Raw genomic sequence first — 23,037 nt, 5'->3', positions numbered from 1 at the left:
AACTATGATGACAGTCATCTAAAAGAAATCCTCACAGGTGCAATCACCTGACTTTATGTCAAAGGTGACCCTGCAACAGGGAAAGCTGTTCTTTCAGTAACCACTGCTGGGTCACTTGCTGCATGCTAAGAGAAGGCATCTGTAACATACAACTAACAAAGGACTTTTATATAAAATGCATAAAGAATTCCTAAAACAATTTAAAAAGGATCAAAAAACTGGAAAAGAGACAACAGACTTGAACAGTTAACTTTTGCAAAAGATCCATAAACATTAAAAAAAAGGTGTTTAACTTAGTCATCAGGAAAATGCAAAATAAAATCATAATGAGATAGTATTACATATTCACCAGAAGAGTGAAGGTTTTAAAAGGGGGGGGAGCAGACAATATAAAAAATTGTTGAGGAAAATTTTCACACATTGATAGGGCGAACTATATAACTACTTTGGAAATTCTTTGGACAGTATCTAGGCAAGCAGAACATATACATACAGTCTGACCCAATAATTCCATTCCTAATATGTACCCAACATACTTACATATGCTAACCAAAACCCATGTACAGGAATGGTGACAGAAGCACTATTTGATAATGGCCCAAAACTAACAATCCAAATGTAAATGTCTGTTAATAGAAAACTGAATAAAGTATAGTGTATTCATATGATGAAATACCAGGTGAAAATAAAAGCAAATAACTAAAAATTCATGAACTGTCTAGATAAAACACAAAACAAAGAAGCCAACCACAAAAAGAATACACATTACGTATTTCCAATATACTGGAATACACATTGTATAACACATATATAAACTTGTATAAAAATGTAGTCAGACAATTCATAGATTCATAATTATAAAGTTTAAAAGTTCAAGTAAAAATAACAACTATCAAAAGCATTTTTAAAGTAGTGTACATAAATAAGGATTTAAAAAAAAGTCTGGATCCTAAAATGTACTAATAACATAATCAAAACAATGGGAAACATGGATAAAAGTAATCTTTGACTTTAGAGTCAGGGATAATGTTTACAGTAGTTTAAAAAGGGGGGGAGGGGGACAGAAAGGAAACTGGAAGGAAGCATGATGAGATTTCTGGGATTTTTCAAATTTCCTTTTAGTAATCTGAATATTGGCATATTAACTTTACAAAAAAGAGTGTATTAAAAACTGCAAAAAATCTTCTATTCATAGAGAATACAATTATCATTTATGTACTTCCTGTATATCTAGCATATAATAATATAGTCTATACAGCTAGCAGGGACTAGATGGCAATAAAAATATTAATAGTTTACCAAAATAAAATATAAAATAGCTTAAGACCTAGTCCAATAGCCATCTTTAAACTCTTAAGAATGGAAAACAAAATACAAAAGCCAAAGCAATAAAATTTATTCAAAAATTAAATTTAAAATTATAAAATATTTACACTTAGAAAATCAAACAAACATCTGATGGTGTAGTATAAGAGACTAAATATTTACCAAGGAAGCTCGACGTGACCTTCGGCTCATTGGTTGATCAAATGGTGGACTGTTTATCTGCAACTTCTCAAGATATCCATCAGGTATTCTGATATCTGCAGGCAGTGATAACCGCTTATTTAAATCCTTTAAAAAGAGAGAGAGAGAAAGGAAAAAAGGTATTTGTAGGTAACCACAAAGAAAAACAAGGGTATTTAAATTTTGGATTCATGTTCTTTATTATTTCTTAGTGATAAGTAACTGTAAAATTGTATTGCAGTTGCAATGTTACCTATTTTGATTATATATATGGCCCACAAAATATATACTGTAAGCAAAAGTATAAAATGCAGTTTTTCATAAATGACCAACATTTCATCTTAAATTAAATTAGACATGGAATTCTCTTGTTTCAAAATATATTGTTTTTTCCTGAAAAATTTGATTCTATAGAATACACTAAAATGACATTCACAATTAACTTGTGTCCTTGATGTTATGCATAACACTGACAAAGAAAATCAAACAAGTTCATTCTTCTACATGAAGACATAACTTGAATGTGTTATAGAGATAAGTAGGTATGATGAACTATAAAGGAAGTGTTCCCATATTTACAATATAAAGTATATATTTTTCACAAAATAAAGTATCCAGAGGAATCTTAAAATAATCTTATTTTCTAAAAAGAAAATTTTGCTAATTTATCATTCTAGATTTCCAGAATTTTTGAAAATTCACATTTCACTTACAGAGAACCCACATAGTTTTTTGCAGAATGTTAAATATAATGTATATTTGCCTTAGGATAGCAAATAATTGGAAAAGAGGAAATATTCACAAGACTTCTCTTCAATAATGCGAAGAAAACAACTTTCTTACAAGTATCTTATGCCTTTGTGAAAATTTTCAAAAAGGCACTGTTTTACATGTGTGTGCATTTATATGCACAAATACAGACACACAGAATATTCATATTTAAATGGTTACCTCCATTGATATCCGTCTATGTATACGATTTCTAAGACAAACACCAGTAGGTGACTGGACTTCATCAGATGATGTCCCAGAAGCTTGGTCACTCTCACCATCTGATCCCATTTTTAAATTTTCATGAACAATATCTGTATAAGAAAATGAAACATCTATCTTACCCTACTTACACTCAGCTACATCACACAATCTTTTATCACTACAGGTAATAGGTAGATAGCCAACAAACACGTAAGTCATAGCATAAAAAGGTTTTTACATTCTGGGTGTTGTAAGTATGCAGTTAATGGATCAAAACATAAAGTGGTCTTAGAAGATTAGTAAGAAATCCTTTTATACTCTCAGACTATGAAAATAACAATCAAGTAATTATCAAGAGTTGAACAATAAATTACAGACTGGAAATAACACTAGAGGATCATTTAGCCATTTCTCTCCTTTTCCAGAGCTGGGAACTAAGACCTTGAAAGATTAAATGATTTCCAATGGTCACACAGTTTACAGGCAGAGCTAAAATAGAAACCTGGGTTTTTGCCTTCTATTTAGTTTAGTATTCCTTTCACTAAATAATGTGCTATTGGGTCTATAACCAAATAAGCTAATTCTTTGAATATTGTTTTTAAAAGCTTTTAAAAAAAAACCTGGTAAGACAGCTTCTCCCAACCCCAGTCCAGTGTTAAATATAAAACAGTTCAAGTTATTCATTGAATATTTACTTTGTACTACAACTACAAAAACAAGTTTATGATTGCCAAAAATATGTTGGGCGCAAAAACTTACTCAAATTACACTGGAAGGTGGGTTATAAGTAGATACAACAAAGTGCTCAACAAATACACCAATGATCTGAATAGTAACTAAAAATCAAAGACTGCACTAGATAATTGGACCTTTCTCCCAAATGAAATGTTATATGAAATATAAATAGACTCAATCAGTTACAAACTGTAATGGTTTTTTAATAGATCAATATGTAATTTAAGAACACACTTAGAGATTTCTGAAGAAATTTTATACTACCATTTGAACAAAAAATTAACTTGGCAGCAAAAGTCAATGTATTAGTGATTGATTCTTAATCTGATAGTATCTATCAGAGGCTATTATTTTCTGTCACACTGTAAAAATGTCAAAGATATGCTTTCTGTTTAACTAAGCTTTCCAATTCTAGCAAAATCTGACGCTCCTTCTACCTCTGAAAATACAATACTTTAAAATCTATAGCTGAGGTTGCAAGAATGTATGCACAATACCCAGGAAACAAAGACAAAGAGAAAACTAAAATCCAAAGCTGATAAACATATAAACATAAACTATCACTTTTTGGGGAGGGACTGCTGATCTGGGTAAGAATGTACTTGAATTTAGCTGTCACACTGGAATAAAAGATGAAGCCTCACAAAAAAAAAAAAAAAAAAAAAAAAAAAAAAAAAGGTGATGCCTCAAGTGTCCGAGTTGCAAAAGCTCCTTGCAGAAAGGCATGAGAATCTCAAAGTGTAACATCTTCAGTAAAGGGCACACTTAAAAGAAATCTGCTCTAGTCCATAATGACTACAAAGGAGCATATAAATCTCTAAAATATTTGAGTACCATATGATTCAACTAAGACATTTCTCATGCCCTTAACAAATATGGGTAGTTCCAACATGAATGTTGGTTCTTCCATTTTTGCTAGTAAGACAAAAGTGAAACAATGAATGAAGGTTTCTGTCAACACTTCACTTACTTATCATGGTTGCGAACAATTTCTTTGCTGAATTAGGTAACAGTTTTTGAGGGCTAGAACAAAATTTACTTCTCAAATGGATCAATTTTTGGTCACTCACAATATGACAGCTACAGAACTGATACACTTAAATTTAATCTGAATTAACATTTTCAACGTCACTTCCTAAATTTATACCAAGAGTCTGCAAATGTGATTTGTTTTTGCATGGTCCCTGAGTTTAAAACAGTTTTTATATCTTATGGAGCTATTTTTAGAAGAATATGCAACATAAATCTTATGTGGCCTACAAAACTTGAAGTAGTATTATCTGTCCTTAGACAGAAAAAGTTTGCTAAAATCTCTGGTCCAGGCAGTCAACAATAATAAATCAAGCCCTGATCTGAGCACTTTCCAATTTCTGTGGGTTAAGTAGCTTGCTCCAATGACTAACTTCAAGTTACCAATAAGTTATCACTGAACACAAAGCTGGAAAGAAATGCGCACACCGTTATATAATATTTTGACTATATATGTACATTAGAAATAAATAACTCTAAAAGCCTAAGTAATAGTAAAAGGTTAGTTCCCATTGTAGATAAACTCATACTCCCCCAAAGTTAACACGACACACAAGGAGATATTATATCATGGCAAGAGTAAGCAGATAAAGCAAGCGACAAAATAAAACTCTCAAAAACTTCAGTAAATATAATTTCATTACCAAAAATATGTTGGGTGCAAAAACATTATTCAAATTACAGTGGAAGGTGGATTTTAAGAAGGTACAACGAAGTGCTCAACAAATACGCCAATGATCTGAATAGTCATGAGACCACAAAATATACGTAAATTGATTTTAAAAATCAAAAACATGATAAATTAAATATCATCCAAAAAGGCCAGAAATAAACAGAACCTTGCAGATATATAGTTTTCCTAGATATTTAAAAGGACAGTGACATAACTCAGGTGATAATCATACATACGGATTATTGCATCTGGTAATAATCTGGAGTTAGAAAGGTATGACCCTACATTAAGCACCATTTCAACCTGCCATTCATCTTCAAATCTTGCATCCATCTCTTAAGGGTTTTGTTTTTTTCTTGCTGAATAGGTTTTCAAATGTTACTATTCTGTAGTGTCAGCACTACTGCACTACCTCTCTAAAATCTTCTATCTTTCCGCAACTGAATTATAAGAAAAACTGGGTAATAAAGATCTGCTTCTTTAGCTGTTTGTAACTAAAACTTAGCTATGTACATGACCTATAATCAGACAGTGTTTTAAAAAGTAGACAATTAAATTACCTAATCTGCTTCCATTTCTGGGCATTGCCATGAAGGAGCCAAGGCTTCCTCCAATAACGCTGTGTGGTCTCCGTAATGGGGGCTTCTTGAAGGACCCTGTGTACTGGTGGAGGAAGGAATGCATACTGTGAGAGGTTGGAGGCCTGCCATTCTTCACAATAGGCTCTGTGGTATCCAAAAATCATTCCATTAACAGCCCAAGATCCAGGAGCACATGAAAAGGGTTGAGAAAATGAAATAGGAAACAAAACAAAAGGTTACAATAGAGATCTACATTTAATATCATTTCTTTGACTATCTCTGCAAAGTATTGGATTAAAATAATTTATGAAAAATTACAGAAAACATTTTAATATTTGAAGTTGGTCTAGAAACTAATTATCTACTTCTTACATAATCAAAATTGGTTACCATCACAAAATACCCCATAGATTTTTGATCTATTTGCTTATTTTAATATATCTTGATTTTTTCCCTACTACTCTTACATTTATTAACTGTGCTGACTAGGCATGCTGTAGAATATAAAAGACATAGTCCTGGTCCGAAGAAACTTACATTCCTATTTGGTAAACATTCAAAAAGATATGTCAGTGAATAAGTAACAGAACTTCAGTATAGATCAATATAGAATTTTTAGAATCTATTGCCCCAAATTTTTCATAGTTTTAAAAATAATCCTAGATCTATATCCAAGCAGAAACATTTTAAAAATACTTAAAAGGCATTTAATTATACATGAAGAAAATCCTGTTTTGTAATGTTTACAGGGAATCCTATGATTCCTTTCTACTTCTAAAGAGCAGGTTAAGGACATGATGAAGTTTTCTGTGACACATAATTAGTCCTCTGTATTAAAATTGTATTTTAGGGCCTCCCTGGTGGTGCAAGGGGTTAAGACTCAGCTTATGAAGCTGATCGCAGCCTCTGCAGGATGAGTTCGATCCCTGGCAGGCCAGGGAGTAACCCACATCACGCAGCAGACCTCTCCTGACTCGCCCGCTGCTCCCCTCAGCAGTGTACTTGGGTCAATATGCCTGTTCTGTTTCCCACTCTCTATCTGGTGAATGCTCTCATCCCCTACACCTCTGGCCTATACCTCAGCTCATGCATGTATAAATAAATAAATCTTTTTTAAAAAATTAAAAAAATAAAATTATATTTTATATTGGTAGTAGTCAAGGAATTTTAAAAGAAATTGGGTATCTTTAAGTATCTTCTCCTCTCAAAAGGAGCCAAACCTTCTTTGGTAGCAGGATAATCAAAAGTATACCTCCTAATGAGGGGATTTTCCTACCTATAAAGATTTACCAGACACCAAAAAAAGTTGGCAAGAGTGGGTTGCTCAGATCTACAGAAGACAACCAATGTATGGGCTTAGGAAAAATGAGCCAAGAAGGCCAAGTAGCCTGCGCCTCTAGTGATGATGACAGCCTAAAAGGAAAGAGAAAAGATGGGGCAAGAGTCCTTGAGGCTCACATTAGGCCCAAATCATCTAATCTGCAGCAGATTAGGGTAGGGGGGCAGTACCTAACTAGTAGTGGAAAATACCTGCCCAAAGTACACTGAACATATATGGTCTTTGGCAATAGTTAGCTAATCAAGGACCTGGGGATTTTAAGTCTTATAAAATAATCAGTGATTTAATAATGAATGGTAAGAAGGTATCCTATACAAATGTGTAAATTAAATAGTTAGAAACACTGTGGGACACATGCTAGAACAAACAAGAAAAATTCTAAGTTATAATATTTCATTTTCTGTAATGATGAACTATTTTACATTGGGTACCGAGGAAAAATTTTCTGTGCAGAGATATTTCTTAACAGATTTAAATGCAAAAAGGAGTCAGTCATGGGAAGATGGTTGTGTGGTATATTAGAAGATATTCTGGACAGAGGGAAAAGCTACTGCAAAAGTCAACACATGGCAACTTGACTTGGTAGAGAAGTGGTCCTTAAAGTTTAGCATGTTTCAGAATCTTCACAAGGACTTGTTAAAACACAAACTTCCTGAAAGGGACCCTCCTTGGGGCAATGGAACGAATGGTGGTTACCAAGGGCTATAGAGAAGGGAGAATTAGGAGTTATTGTTTAATAGGTGTAAAGTTTCAATTTAGAATGATGAAAAAGCTCTGGCGATGAATGATGGTGATGCTCCAACTACAAAGTGAGCATATTCAATGACACTAAAAGCATATACTTCAAATGCTTAAAATAGTAAATTATAGGTTATATACATTTTGTTGCAATTTTTTCAGATAGTAGAAATTTATATGAAAAACTGCAGTGATCTTTCTTATGCTATGAATTTGTTCCAAATAAAGTTTACAAGTGGTTTTTAATACTGTAACATGGCAATTTTGATTCCATTGAGAAATTTATTTGGCAGCTTATTTATCTAGACCTTCTGATTAAGTAAACTATTATGATCAGAAACATGAAATTTCTTGCTCTATTCCACAGCCTTACTCATTCCTGTTCCTAACCCTGTTAATCAGGTATATTAGCTTGATCCTATCCCACACCCTACATGCACCCAATGAAGTCTGCTTTCAATTTCACCTTCTCATAGACCTTGTGCAATGTGTAGGAGTCCGCACTACTTTCAACTCCATGTATCACCCACTATTGTCAAAAACTAACCTTCCCTGCTAACCATGTATCAAATCCACAGGTGAAAAGAAGAGGACTGCAAGTAAGGCAAAGGCTGCCAATATCCATAAAATCAGGATTACTGACTCTAAAAGACATGTCCCAGTGCAGCAGATTTTAGAGTATCTAGAAAACTAGGCTACTTCAATCTTTGCCTTTGAGATTATCATGAGAATTAACATCCTGTTAAATTCGTTTAATTACACTCCTTGGGAACATGAAGACGGTTCATTTTTTTAAAAAAAATTTCAGTTATGTCAAAAGAACTTCATTAAATTTACCTGTAAGTCACAAGTACTGTAACAAAACATTATTCCGGACTGTCTTTCTTTCCCTTTTTTTTTTTTAAAGATTTATTTATACAAGCACTGGGTACAGTCAGAAGTGCGGGAGGGTGAGAGAATTCACCAGAGCCAGAGTGGGGAACAGAACAGGGAGATAGACCGAAAAACACTGCTGAGGGGTGCAGCGGGCAAGACAGGAGAGGTCTGCCGCACCATGTGGGACCCTTGCCCGGCAGCCGGGGATCAAACTGGCACTGCAGAGGCTGCGGGCAGCTTCACAGCCCAGCGCTCAACCACTGCACCACCAGGGGAGGCCCTATTCCGGACTTTCTATAGTATAGTTATGATCTACCTTTTCCTCATATTTAAAATTAATTATAAAATTAAATAAAATTTAATTATTCCAGTAAATTTTCTTATTACAAAAAATAATAACTACTTTAAAGACAAAACCCTGAAATATTATAACTGCGATATTCCTAAAATAGCACTAAGATTTTATCAAACAGAGAATCTACAAGAAAAAATATTTCTCAGATAATCTAAGCATTTGTATTGAGATACAATGTGCATAACATAATTAACCATTTTAAAGTGTATAAATCAGTGGCATTTTGTCCTCTTACAATGATGGACAACCATCACTTCTCTCTGGGGCCAAAATACTGTCATCATTTCCAAAGAAGACCCTGCACCCATCAAGCAGTCATTCCCCATCATCCTCTTTTCTGAATACCTGCTTTTGGTTTCTATGAATTGACCTAATTAATTATAAAATATGAAAACTTTGGGTCAGGCTTTTTTCAGTTTTTGAGTTTCATTCACATTGTAGTATATAGTAGTCCAATCCTTTTTATGGTTGAGTAATACTCCACTCTTAGAATATGCCACAGTTGACTAATGCACTCATCTGTTAATGGACTTTTGGGCTGCTTCCACCTTTGAGCCATTGTAAACAGTGCTGTGAATATAAACATTCGCGTATGAAACTTTGTTTGCATACTTGTTTCTATTCTTTAAAGGAAATTCCTAGGAATAGAATTGCTGGGTCATATCGTAAGTTCAACTTTACAGAAACTAAGTTGAATTTATTTAGAGAAATTATAAACTAAATTCTTCATCCTTCTTACACTAACATTGCCACTATATGGCTGTTAGACAAAGACCACCTGATTTAAAAACTGGTAACAGTGTATGTGAGAAGGCAATTTTAAAAGTGTCTAATCTATCACATCTCATTCATTAACGGATACTCAGATGTAGACTTTGTGTATCACCTATTTTAAGAGCTTTTATGCTCTATGATAAACTCATTAGAGAAAAAATGTGTTGAGACCAGCTACCAGGCACTAATGGATGTTCAAAAAAGATATCGAACCTTTGCCAAAGCCACTGGTAAAATCTATGTGCTATTACACATAAGGGATAAAGAAAAGCAGATTATAAATCAGATAGTCTGTTACCAGCAATCTTTACAACACAAGAGGAATCAATGTCTATTATGACATATGCAAGTATTATTTCTCAAGTATCTCATGTTAAGAAGAAACTATTCAATAGAGCTCCTGTTTTCTCTTCCTCAGTGCCTATTAATAAGAAATTTTAATAAAGCAAATTATGTACAACTTAAAAAATATTTTTAACATTTACCCATTTGTTATAAATTAAACATGTTTTTAAGAAATAACACCAAAATATTCCAGAAAATATGAATTAATCTATTAATGAGTTCTCAAAAAAATATGTACATTTCTTTGACTCACAAGAAGAGGTTTGTCTTGTAGCCAAATACCCCTTAAGAATGCGTCCCAGAAACCATTCAGCAACATGTATACTGTGATTATTTTACTCCTGAACATCACTGGCAAATATGCTGGCAAGACTCTCTGATCACAAGAGCCAATACACAGGATTTAAATAATACCCAGAATTCAAAGGGGGTCAGAGAGAGAATTTTAAGGATTTTACTCCTAGCTAAAGGAATAAAAGACATTCTAAAACCATCTTTGAGATCTGATGCAAAGGCAAAAATGTTTCCCTCCTAAATAAAATAAGTAAATTATATCTAAATCACTTTAAATTTTTTTAAATTTTTTTTTTTTTTAAGAGGCACGTATTTTATTCATTTATTTATTTATGTCAGAAGCACGGGAGGGTGAGAGAATTCACCAGAGCCATAGCGGGGAGCAGAGCAGGCAGACTGAAGTACACTGCTGAGGGGAGCAGCGGGCGGCAGGAGAGGTCTGCGCGCCATGTGGGACCCTCCTCCGGTGGCCGGGGAGCAGCCGGGGATCGAACTGGTGCCGCAGAGGCCGTGGGCAGCTTCGCAACCCAGCGCTCAACCGCTGCGCCACCGGGGAGGCCCATCACTTTAAATTTTTAACTCAACTTATCTATGTCCTCTCTCCCCTTTCACAACAAATCAGTCAACCTTGGGTAACTAAGACTCTTCTGAGGAAAAGAGATAAAGAAACCAAAGCCCAAGTAACATAATTATGTAAAAAATTACTTACATAAAGCCAGGAAAGTAATAAATATATAAATGTTAATGTATCCCAAACTCCAATGCATGACTTTTAAATCGCGATTATTCCTTTCCCTCTTACAAGAAGGACATTTGCATTCAGTTAGAAAGGGTGGAATATTCATGCTTTCAGCCACGGATACAAATCTCTAACAGCAGAATTAGGCAGAGGCAAGGAAGGTTTCTCACACAGTCTGCACATGATGATACACCCGCAGCCATCCAGTTAGCCCCTTCCCTTATTATCATGACATCCGTAGGGCTATTTCAGTTTTGAATATTTAGCTTTGTTTATTTCATCTGGAGTTTGCATTCATCTAATATAAAAAAAACTCTTTTTCTTTTCTATTATGGGTCTGTGAACTACTACTTTACATAGTGAAAAACTGCTACTTTACATAGTGTCCAATGTATTATGCATTATACCCCTAACTACTATCTTTCAATACCACTGATAGATATTGCAGTAAGTATAAAAAAAAAAAGTAAAATTCCCTTATGTAACAAACTTTGTCATCTACATGGTAGTCAATCAGTACACATGCTATAAAATTATGATGAAGCCGAAAATAAGAATTTCAAACTTACTATAACTTAGGTTATAAGAATAACAAAAATATTTAAATATTAATTTAAAAATAGTTACTTAACAACTAGAATAATAGCATAAAAGGTGGTATTATTTAAGAACCAATAAAAAAATGGAAAGATAAATGGGACAGAATTCCTCAGGGTTAGAGAGCAGGTAGAGTAACACTGTGGAGTAAGAGTTACAGTCCAGTAAGAAATCAAGCAAAAGTTATGCTGCCTTCTGTTTCCTGGTAACTAGGAAATCAGATGGTGAAATAAGCAAAAGGATGTTATTTCAAACTAACCGGGAAAGTAAACTTATATTCTATTTATGAAGTAATTAAAAGGAGGAAGCATTTGTCCTCCCTTGCCCATCCCCCAAATATTTACCATTATCCTTGCTGCTGTTTTCTTCAATAGTCATTTGTTCAGCCAATTCAGACAATGATTCATCAATGGTCTGGCTTCCTCGAAGCGTGAGGGATAACCTTCTCTTAAATTTTTTCATCCTATCAATTGAATGTGACTTGAAAAATCCTAGGGAAAAAAAAAAACAGAACACAATGAATACAAAATTAAAGCTATGAATTACCACTCAAGAAAAATGTTGCCCTGGGTTTACTAGGAATCTTTAAAATAAGAATGAGGAATTCTCAACTTCCTCCAAATACCACAAAAATCTCACCCTGTCCTTTAAAAGATCCACTCTTTCAGATTAATGCTATACTTATATAATACCATCAGAAAAGCAGAAATTCTACAGAATGAAAGATTGAGACTTTATACAACTGAATTAAGAATTGAAAATTTTCCAAAAAAAAAAAAAAAACTTTAAAAAGACAAAATATAGTGAAAATATCAACACTATTTTGATCTATAAGTTTCATTAAAAACATCTATCATCACACTGAAACCAACTAATGATACCTTTAGATTCAACCAGGGGAGTGGGGCCAGACAGGTGAAGGGGAAGAGAGAATAAAAGAATGGTGTTTGAAACTTTATTAAATAGTTCCAATGGAAATTTTCTTTGAAATTCCTGTTCTATGGGGCAGACCCAGCACCCAGCTTGAAGTGCTCCCCTCCCCATCACTTGAGGTGAATGATCCTCACTGAGTAATCAAAAACCAGGCATGCCATATTTAAGACAGGGAGCTTCACGTCCAGACCTCACCAAAACTGTGTGGAACTGAGAAAGGGCTGTCCCCACAGTCAGAGGTGAGCTGAAACCCCCACAAAAGCCAGGCCCTGCAACAGGCCACCAGATGGAGCCCAGAGGGGGATCCAGACCCCGCTGGGGCATACCAAGGGCACAGGGGAGTGCCTCCCAGACATGCCATCTTTAAGCCAGAGAGCTTCATGTCCCGACCTCTGACTGTTCCCACCGACCTCTGACTGTTCCCACCGTCAGAGCTTCCGCTTCCGACATCCCAGAAGGAGCTCACCAAAGAGATGCTGGCCAGTACCAGTGACACAGTGTCCCAACACACAGGACAAATCAGAAAACAACCAGCAGGGCGAAGAAAAACTACAAGCAACCAAGCAAGACCTCAGGGAAAGGATATACCACAAAAAGAAAATCAACCACCAGAATGCAACAACAGTGACTTGGAAGAACTTTTGAGCCTTCCCGATAGAGAATTTAAAATTGCCATGATTAAAAAACTGAAAGAAGTCAAAATAAGGGAAAAATAATGAACTATTGGAAGAATGAGATTGAGTCCCTAAACAGGGAAGTGAAAGAAATGCAGGAGACCAAAGGATTAATGGAGGAGCTGAAGAACTCTGGGAAAAGCAATGAAAGCAGAATAGATGAAATGGAAAAACAAATAAGTACTCTCAAAGACACAGAAATAAAAAGAACCAAAACAGAAAAGAAAAAAAGAAGTACAAAGGAAAAAGCATGAAGAAAGACTTTGGGAACTATCTGTCTCCATGAGTAAAGGAAATATAAGAGTTATAGGGATCCCAGAAGGAGAGGAGACATAGGAACAGAGAAAATATTCAAGGAGATAATCGAAGAGAACTTCCTAAGCATGAATAAGGAGCTGAAAATAGACATACAAGAAGCAAGACCACCACCAAACTTCCATGATGAAAGGAAAAATACAGCAAGACTTTTAAGAGTAAAGCTTCCAAGAATCCAAGACAAGGAAAAATTAATGAAGCTGACAAGAGGGAAGAAACAGATAACATACAAAGGAAAACCACCAGTAATGCAACAGGGTGGTCCCCAGGAAAGGGGGAGGTTCCCTGCCCCACCCAAGGGAGGGTGGAGCTGAGCAGGGAGAGAAGAAGCTGCAGAAGAGACTGAGGAAGGAAGCAGGATGGAGCCAGGAGACCTGGAGGAGGTGCATGGAGCCTAGAGACATGTGAAGAAACTGCGCTTGTCTTTTGGTTGTGGACTGGGTGACACAGATGTGGGTGAGACCCATGGGGAGGTGACAATGGCAGCTTTTATCTTGATGTTGATTTTGCTCTTTTCCTTCTGGGCTTGTCTGGTTGTTTCTGACCCTTTTCTGTGGGTCCCCACTGGAAGATGCTTTAGACTTGTGGCAGGCTTTGGGGCCTTGCTCTGGGCCAATCCCATTTGGATGGACTTTTACCCACGAGGGGACGGGTAACTTTGGGTGCTTCATTTAAAAACTAGACTCTGCCTTACCTGTATTGTTTCCTAGTTTTATTAAAGTTCCTTCCCCTTAAAGTCTCCTATGTTTTCTGTTGATGCGGCGGATGGCAGAACCCATTTAGAATAGGCAGGTTTGCGGAGTTTGGGCTGCCCCTCTCCCTGTCCTATAACAGTAAGACTGACATCAGACTTCTCCAAAGAAACACTATGTGCAAGGAAAGCGTGGAGGGATATAGTCAGCGAACTCTAAGACAACAAATGCCAACCAAGAATACTTTACCCCACAAAGCTTTCATTCCTCTATGAAGAATGAATAAGGACCTTCCCAGACAAACAGAAACTCCAGAATTTCATTATGACTAAACCCCCACTCCAAAAAATACACGGAGTCCTAAAACCAGAACATACAGAGAGATAAGAACAAAACAAGACAAAATATAAAACCATGGAAAAGACAAACAAAATGGCAAATACAGATGCTAACGTAGCAATATTAACTCTAAATGTAAAAGGACTAAACTCCTCAATAAAAAGACAGAGTCGCAGGCTGGATTAAGAAACAAAACCCAACCTTTTGCTGTCTCTAGGAAACACATTTAACTATAAAAGATAAAAATAGACTGAACGTAAAATGATGGAAAACAATCCCACAAGCAAATGGACCAAAAAAGAAAGCAAGAAGAGCTATACTTATATCAGATAAAATAGATTTTAAACTCAAAAAGGTAAAAAGAGACCCAAACGGCCACTACATTATAATCAAGGGGACATAACACTCATTAACATATAATCACCAAATGAAGGAGCAACAAAATCTCAGACAACTATTATCATCTCTGAAAACAGACATCAGAGAAAATACATATGTAGTGGGACACTTCAACACACCACCATCAACAATGGATAGATGAACGAGACGAAAAAAAAATTAAGGACACTAACGCTCTAAATAAGGATCTAGACCTCTTGGGCTTAACAGACATCTATAGAACACTACACAGAAAAAAATATGAGTACACATTTTTCTGAAGTGCACACAGATCATTCTCCAGGATCAATCACACAGTGGGATACAAGACAAACACCAACAGATACACTAAGATTGAAATTATACCAAACATGTCCTCTGACCATGAAGGCATCAAACTAGAAATAAACCATAAAAAGAAGGCAAGGAACCCTCCTACCTCATGGAAATTGAAACCCACACTACTGGAAGACCACTGGACTAATGAGGAGATCAAAGAAGAAATTAAAAAATACTTTGAGTTGAACAATGAGGACACCAATTTTCTAAATGTATGGGATGCAGCAAAAGCAGTTAAAAGAGGAAAATATATAGCAATAGAGGCTCACATCAAGAAACAAGAAAGAATTCAAAGAAACAACCTAATCTCACATCTCAAAGAACTAGAAAAGAACAACCAACAAAAACCCTAAAACCAGTAGAAGAAAGGAAATAATAAAAATCAAAGCAGAAATAAATGAAATAAAAACTAAAAAAAAATCCAAAAGATCAATGAAAACAAAAGTTGGTTCTTCAAAAAAATAAATAGACAAATCCCTAGCCAGACTCATAGGAAAAAACGGAAGAAAGCATAAAAAAAAGACCACAATTGAAAGATGAAAAATCACAACAGACACAGCAGAAATCAAAAGAATAATGAGAAAATACTATTAACAGTTATATGCAAATAAGTTCAACAATCTAGAAGAGATGGACAACTTTACAATCATCCAAATCTAGATAAAGAAGAAATAGAACAACTAAACAGCCCAATTACAAGCAGTGAAATTGAAATGGTAATCAAAACCCTCCTCCAAAACAAAAGCCCAGGACCAGATGGATTTACAAATGAATTCTACAAAACATTCAGAAATGAACTAGTGCATATCCTTCACAAATTCTTTCAAAAAATTGAGAAGGGAGGGATAATAACAAACACATTCTATGAAGCTAACATTACACTAATACCAAAATCAAACAAGGACAACACAAAAAAAGAAAACTACAGGTCAGTCTCTCTAATGAACACCAATGCAAAAATCCTCAATAAAATTTTAGCTAACAGAATCCAACAATGTATCCATAAGGTAATTCACCACAACCAAGTAGAAGTTATTCCAGGGACATGAGGATGGTTCAACATCCGAAAATCAATCAATGTCATCCAACATAAAAAGAAATATAAAAACCATATAATATCAAAAGATGCTGAGAAAGCTTTTGACAAAGTACAACACCCATTTATGATAAAGGCCCTTGAAGTTCTCGGGATACTAGGAACATACCTCAACATCATAAAGGCCAAATATGACAAGCCCATAGCCAACATCGTTCTCAATAGTGAAAAGTTGAAAGCATTTCTATTAAGATCTGGAACAAGACGAGGATGTCCACTCTCACCACTGCTTTTCAATATAATATGGGAAGTCCTACCCAAAGCAATAAGACAAGAGAAAGACATACAAAGAATCCAAACAGGGAAGGAATAAGTCAAACTATCACTATTTGCAGATGATATGATAATATACAGAGAACCCAAAAAACTCCACAGAAAAACTAATCAAATTAATCAATCAATTTAATAAAGTAGCAGGGTACAAAATCAACATACAAAAATCAGCAGCCTTCCTATACACAAACAATAAATCTGAAGAATAAATCAAGAAAACCATCCCTTTTATTATTGAAACAAACAAACAAAAAATCAAATACTTGGGAATAAACCTAACAAAAGACGTAAAGGTAAAGGAGCTATACAAAGAAAACTATAAAGCAGTTAAAAGAAATAGAAGAAGACACAAAGAAATGGAAAGACATCCCCTGCTCATGGATTGGAAGAATTAACATTATTAAAATGGCATTCCTACCAAAAGCAATTTACAGATTCAATGCTATTTGAATAAAAATTCCAATGACATTCTTCAGAGAAATATAACAAACATTGATGAAATTCCTATGGAGCCACCAGAAACCCCAAATAGCCAAAGCTCTCCTGAAAAAGAAGAAGGGAATGGAGGCATCACACGCCCAGATTTGAAGCTATACTACAAAGCAATAATAATCAAAACTGCATGGTATTGGAACAAGGAAACACGGGCCAATGGAACCCAATAGAAAATCCAGAAATAAACCCCCAGATTTATGGTCAACTAATCTTTGACAAAGGAGCAAAGAATATGCAATGGAGCAAAGAAAGTTTGTTCAATAAATGGTGCTGGGAAAACTGGGTCGCTACAGGCAAAAGAATGAGGCTTGACTACTACCTCACACCATGCACAAAAACCAACTCAAAATGGATTAAAGAACTAAATATAAGACCTGAAACCATAAAATATATAGAAGGAAATATAAGCGAAACACTACATGACATACACCTCAGTAACATCTTTAAAGACAAATGACCAAAGCAGTGATAGTGAAGGCAAAGATAAACAGCTGGGACTACATCAAATTAAAGAGATTCTGTACAGCAAAAGAGACAGTAGCCAAAACAGAGACCCCACCGATTGGGAGAAAATTTTTGCACACAACACTAATGATAAAGGACTAATCACAAAAATCTACAAAGAGCTGAAGAGACTCAACAAAAACAAAGTAAATAATCCAGACAAAAAATTGGCAGAAGAGCTAAAAAGAAACTTCTCTGAAGAGGAAATGCAAATGGCCAACAGGCATATGAAAAAATGCTCAATATCACTTGTAATCAGGGAAATGCAAATCAAAACTACAATGAGATACCATCTTATGCCAGTGAGAATGGCACATATTAAAAAAACTAGCAACAACAAATGTTGGTGAGGATGTGGAGAAAAAGGTACTGTCCTGCACTGCTGGTGGGAGGGCAAAGTAGTCCAACCACTATAGAGAGCTGCATGGAGATTCCTCATTCTGCTAAAGATGGAGCTTCCATATGATCCAGCAATTCTACTCCTAAGTATTTACCCAAAGGACACCGAAACATTAATTCAAAAGGGCACCCGCACCCCTATGTTTATAGCAGCACTATTTACAATAGCTAAGCTATGGAAACAACCCAAATGTCCAAAAATAGATGACTGGATCAAGAAGATGTGGTACAGATACACAATGGAATATTACTCAGCATTCAAAAAAGATAAACTCATGCAGCAACATGGATGGCGCTGGAAGGGATCATGCTCAGTGAAATAAGCCAGAAAGGAAAAGAGAAACACCGGATGGTCTCATTCATAGCAGGAATTTAGAAAACCTAAATAAGGGACCTGGAAAAATACTAATTATAATAAAGTAAAAATCAAAATCAACAAGCAACTATAAACCAGAGACACACTACAGGGGGTGGGGGGAGAAGGGAGTAGGATCCAAACAATGGGGGGTGGGAATTGTTTGGGGACTATAACCAAGATGAAAATGCATACACTGTGCAAAAAATGAAAAATGATGTAAAAAATATATAAAATAAATAAAAAATAAATTCCTGTTCTTTAAGCTTAGTTTGGTTATAACACCAAAAACACAAAGCTGTATTGAGGAATATTTTCTACTAACTCATCTTCCACAGTTAACTAATCCTCTCTTCAGCTGTGTCCAATCTACAGTTAAACACATCTATTGTTATTAATTTTAGTTACTAAATTTTTCAGTAATTTCTATTTGATTCTTTCCCACAGATCCAGTTCTCAACAGAAATTTTCCACCTTGTTATCTATTTTCATGAACAGGTTGTTTATAGTTTTAGAACTTTGGATTTTGAACTCCAGTTTATGGTAACCTGTATATCCTTTATCTATTGTTAATTTTTCTCTGTTGGTTCTAGTAATCTTTTAGTGAATGTTCTATATTGTATGTGAATGCTTGAATGGAAACATGTAGCAGGTTCTAATGATGCTATGTTTACCTAGAGAGAATTTAATTTCTTTCTAGGAGCAGATCCTCTCACTTAAAATCAGGGACTGGGCTGGTTTGAAAATTGTTTCAGATAGTATAAAGACTGGCCTACCTATGGTTTGTTCCACTTATGGTGAATTCCAATTGCAAACCTAGACCACCACCACCACAAAAACTATTGAAAATTCTACGCAGCTTCCTCCGTAGCATTTTGCTCATTTTTTATCCTCTTATGCAAAAGAACTTAGATAGAAAATGCCTCTAGAGGGAAACTAGCACAGAATGTTATGTTTATCTCCATTTTCTCTGAATCTTTTTCTCCCCCCACTTACACCCCCAGTATTGACTGACTGAGAAGCTCTACAATGCCTTCAAGTTTATGTTTTCTCCCTCGCTTTTCAAGTAATTCTCAACAGAAGCCATAGTCTGATACAAATTGCTCCATCATAGCAAAAAGGGAGGTTTAGATGTGAATTAGGAGCGAAATGTTTTTCATCGAGTAAGGTGAATTTATAGGAAGCAATCAGTGAACTCTATATAAAGAGTTGATTCGAATTAAGAAACCTGTAACTATAGGGTTACCCCAAACACTAACTTCTATCATAGTCGGCCCTTACATAGCTCTACCCTAACATTAACAGTAATCCATGCTTTTATTCAATAGGTATTTAAGGTTAATCGTATAATTGCCAACTTCATCTATTTCTGTAAGAATCTACACTAGAGACACCATCCTTTGTAAGGCTTCAGCACCATTCTGTGTGGTTAATACATATCTCTGCAAGTTTGGGGGACTCAGTCTAAATTCCAAAGAAAGGACCTACTTGTGATAGACTGCTGGAAGTAACCCTTGAGGCTCTGGGAATATCCTGCCTTTTAAGTTTCTTTGTATCCCTGAGACATTGAGCCCTACCAGATAATTTAGTTAACACATAAATTTGCATGATTAGGGCTTTGAGACACTTTATATTAGTTTGGTATCTAGGGGAGGGGGAGAAATAAGGGAAGGTGAGTAGTTAAAGGCAGTCATGTAGAGGCATGGCTTCCATGCCTATATAACTGACCCCAATAAAAGCCTTAGATACCAAGACTCATAAGCTTTCATGGTTGGCAACACCTTGTACAGTGTTGTCATATAAGGTGTGAACATACTGTAAAAATGTTTTGGGAATGACCTTTCCTGGCTCTAGCAAAGGAGGGTGCAAAACCATTTGAATAGACTGAAATCTGTGAAATAGGTAGGAAAAATCTACTACCTGTGGAGGAAGCCAGTTTTTCACTAACCCCCACTAACAAGGAAGGAGTTGATAATGAAGATTTAAACAACAGGTACCCAGGCTTTGCATCTCTACAGTGCATTCTTTAGTACAGAAGAGATTAAATGCCGGCATTGCCTTCCTCTGCACAGTCACAGAATCAAAATTATCTTTACGTCAAAACAACTCAGAACCAGAAGCTCCACCCCCCTCTAAAATTAATTACTTTTAATGTTAAATGATTCACTGTTCCTACCTATATAAATGGAATGCAAACCTGTGATTGCTGGAACAGTTCTCACAGAGTAAAATTTGTTAGACTGCTTCCTGAGCTTGGATCTTTTATTTTCATATAAACCTTTGTCTAACTATCATTGAGATTTTTACTCCAATTAACAAATATGACTGGAAGAATGAAACAAAATTCATGCAACTTCACTACAGAAGATAACTAAAAATTCATACCTGGTTTCTCCTGGACTCTACCTTATATACCCCTTTCCCTTTGCTTATTTTAATGTGAACTTTTCATTGTAATAATCAGATGTCACTAATGTCTGTCCAACTATTCAGGCACCACCACTTCATCTTACACATCATTTTTGAAAGTTTTTTGACCAAACTGTCTATTGTTTTAGATGACACAAAAGGATAAAACCACAAAATTAGCCAAAAAATTAGATTAATTCACACAACATTCTATAATGTAAACCAAATACAAATAGAGTTAGTGCCTGTCATAATACCGTGTTGAGCTCTCCCAAACTGTAGCCTATTGCCACACATGGCTATTGAGCATGTTATAGTTACATTTTCCAAGAGGCGTGCCATTTTCCCAGCCCCTCTTAAATGCAGTCACCTTGGACTATATGTCCCAATATGCCATATGCTGGTCTTCCTGAGAAGGAGAGCTGGAAACTCGGGGTAGAGCTGAGCAGCTGCTATATAACATGGATGGTAAACAGATCTGCCTCTCTTGTGTCTGAGGTCTGAACTTGTACACTGGTACTGTTGGAAGGAGATATATGGAGGAGAGACATGTGGAGATACTTGGAAGAGACACGTGGGGAAGCTGACAATGGCAGCTACTATTCAGATGTGGCATCTGCCTAGCCCCTTCCTTGTGCCTTAGACTTGTGGCAAACTTTCAGGCCTCAGTTGCCCTGCTTTGGTCCAATTCTGTTTAAGCATTTCTCCACGAAAGGATGGGTAATTTTCAGTTTTATTAAAAAATATCCTTGCTTCTCATCTCTCTATGCACACTAAATCTATTAAAGAAATTTCACACTAAGAGCATGCTTCCTTTGTCTTCCTTTGTGCACAGATTCTGGAATGCCAACTAATTTTTTAACCTGGGAATGGGAAAAACATACATATATACATTACTATTTAAAGACAATAGTCTTAACACTAAGAATATTCCCAACCCAGAGCCTCTGAGTCTTTACCTATAAAAATGTTGTCATGTGGTGGCCTTTTTAGCACTTCCGATAAGAAGTTCTTAGTACACAAATCTGCTTACAATCCAAATTTAATATTAAAGGACTTAAAATGGCAATTTTCTGCTTTATGTCTTTGAAATATCTCAAAAACAATTTTTATTAATAATTACAGAAAAAATGACAAAAAGTCTGAACAGTTTTTAAAATGCCTATATGGTCTTTCTTTAGGTACAGAAGCAAAATTTACATACCAAAAAAGTTGAGCATTTTAAAATTTAGATTAAAATCCAAGACTGAAATGCACACTAGTACTAGTCCACATAACCCTGCTGTTGCTAATGTTCCTGAACTTAAGTAGAGTAATATTGTAACGTGGTCAACTATGTTGGGCGCCAAACTGTTACAGGACTACCCCAATGTGAAATGGGTGCCTGACTGTGGGTCCTCACCTGCACACTTAAAAGCGACTTATGAGACTCAACTGCAGGCACCACAAAAAAAGTTAATAAAAGGTTTCTTTACAAAAAGGGGGGGAATGAAGAAATGAATAACTCAGGGAGGGAGGGAGGAAGAGGGAGGAGGAAGGTAAGGGGGGCGAGAGAAATACTGGTGAATGCATCCTACCAGTTCCATTGAGCTAGAACCCCAATAGTATGCTGGAATCCAGCAAAAAACGAGGGGGCCCCCAAGGGCCACATTTCTGGTTATATACCAAGCCTGGCTGCTTAACTTCACCCTCAGTTCCCAGCAATCCTCTCTTCAGAGGTGATGACATCATGAAATTTGTAGTCCTTGGTGTCTTGGCTCTCTTTGGTCTGGAGTGGGGGTGGAGTCCACAAAACCTGTGTTTGTGGAGTTCATTCAGGACATCCTCTCTCCACAACAATATGATTTCACAATAAAGACAACTTTATTTCATCGTAATATTTTCTGCAAAGACTATGCTTAAACTTATTGTAAATGAAGTGAACTCATTAAGTGGCCTTAAATAAACTTTCTATTATTTTTCCCACAATAAATAACAAATATCTAATTCTCTCTAGGACACTCAAGCTAACGATACTTAATGAGAACTAACTTTACACTTAAAACTAAGATTTTTCACTAGACATAAATCTTATTTGCATTAAATAGTTACTGCACAAAAACAGTGACAGAGCATTGAATTAAAATTTCAAACATGATTGTAGTTTTTGTTTTCACACAACACTTAAATAAGTTAATCCTTTAAGCATTCACATCTTAGACTGATTCTTCTCCTTTAACAGTATGAATGAATGCTCAACATAAAACCAGAAAAAAAAAAACTACCAAGGATTTTCTACTA

At 35.6% G+C, this 23,037-nt stretch overlaps 1 protein-coding gene across 4 annotated transcripts in view; it reads right to left on the bottom strand.

Moving 5' to 3' along the window:
* The window catches only part of CDK17 (cyclin dependent kinase 17), a 90,002-nt gene that overhangs the window by 26,462 nt on the left and 40,503 nt on the right, over positions 1-23,037 (bottom strand). For all 4 annotated transcript variants that reach the window (XM_054696118.1, XM_054696119.1, XM_054696116.1 and 1 more), the window contains exons 2-5: positions 11,901-12,047; positions 5,479-5,643; positions 2,458-2,591; positions 1,489-1,614 (exon numbers count right to left, since the gene is read on the bottom strand). In XM_054696118.1, the coding sequence (XP_054552093.1) occupies positions 1,489-1,614; positions 2,458-2,591; positions 5,479-5,643; positions 11,901-12,018 (543 nt within the window). In that variant the 5' untranslated portion in view covers positions 12,019-12,047. The remainder of the gene's footprint in view (positions 1-1,488; positions 1,615-2,457; positions 2,592-5,478; positions 5,644-11,900; positions 12,048-23,037) is intronic.

Source organism: Talpa occidentalis, unplaced genomic scaffold, assembly GCF_014898055.3.
Source record: "Talpa occidentalis isolate TD23 unplaced genomic scaffold, MPIMG_talOcc4v2.1 talOcc4.16, whole genome shotgun sequence".
Classification (NCBI taxonomy): Eukaryota; Metazoa; Chordata; class Mammalia; order Eulipotyphla; family Talpidae; genus Talpa; species Talpa occidentalis.
Note: the sequence above shows the minus strand (reverse complement) of the source record. Positions and strands in the feature narration are given on the sequence as shown.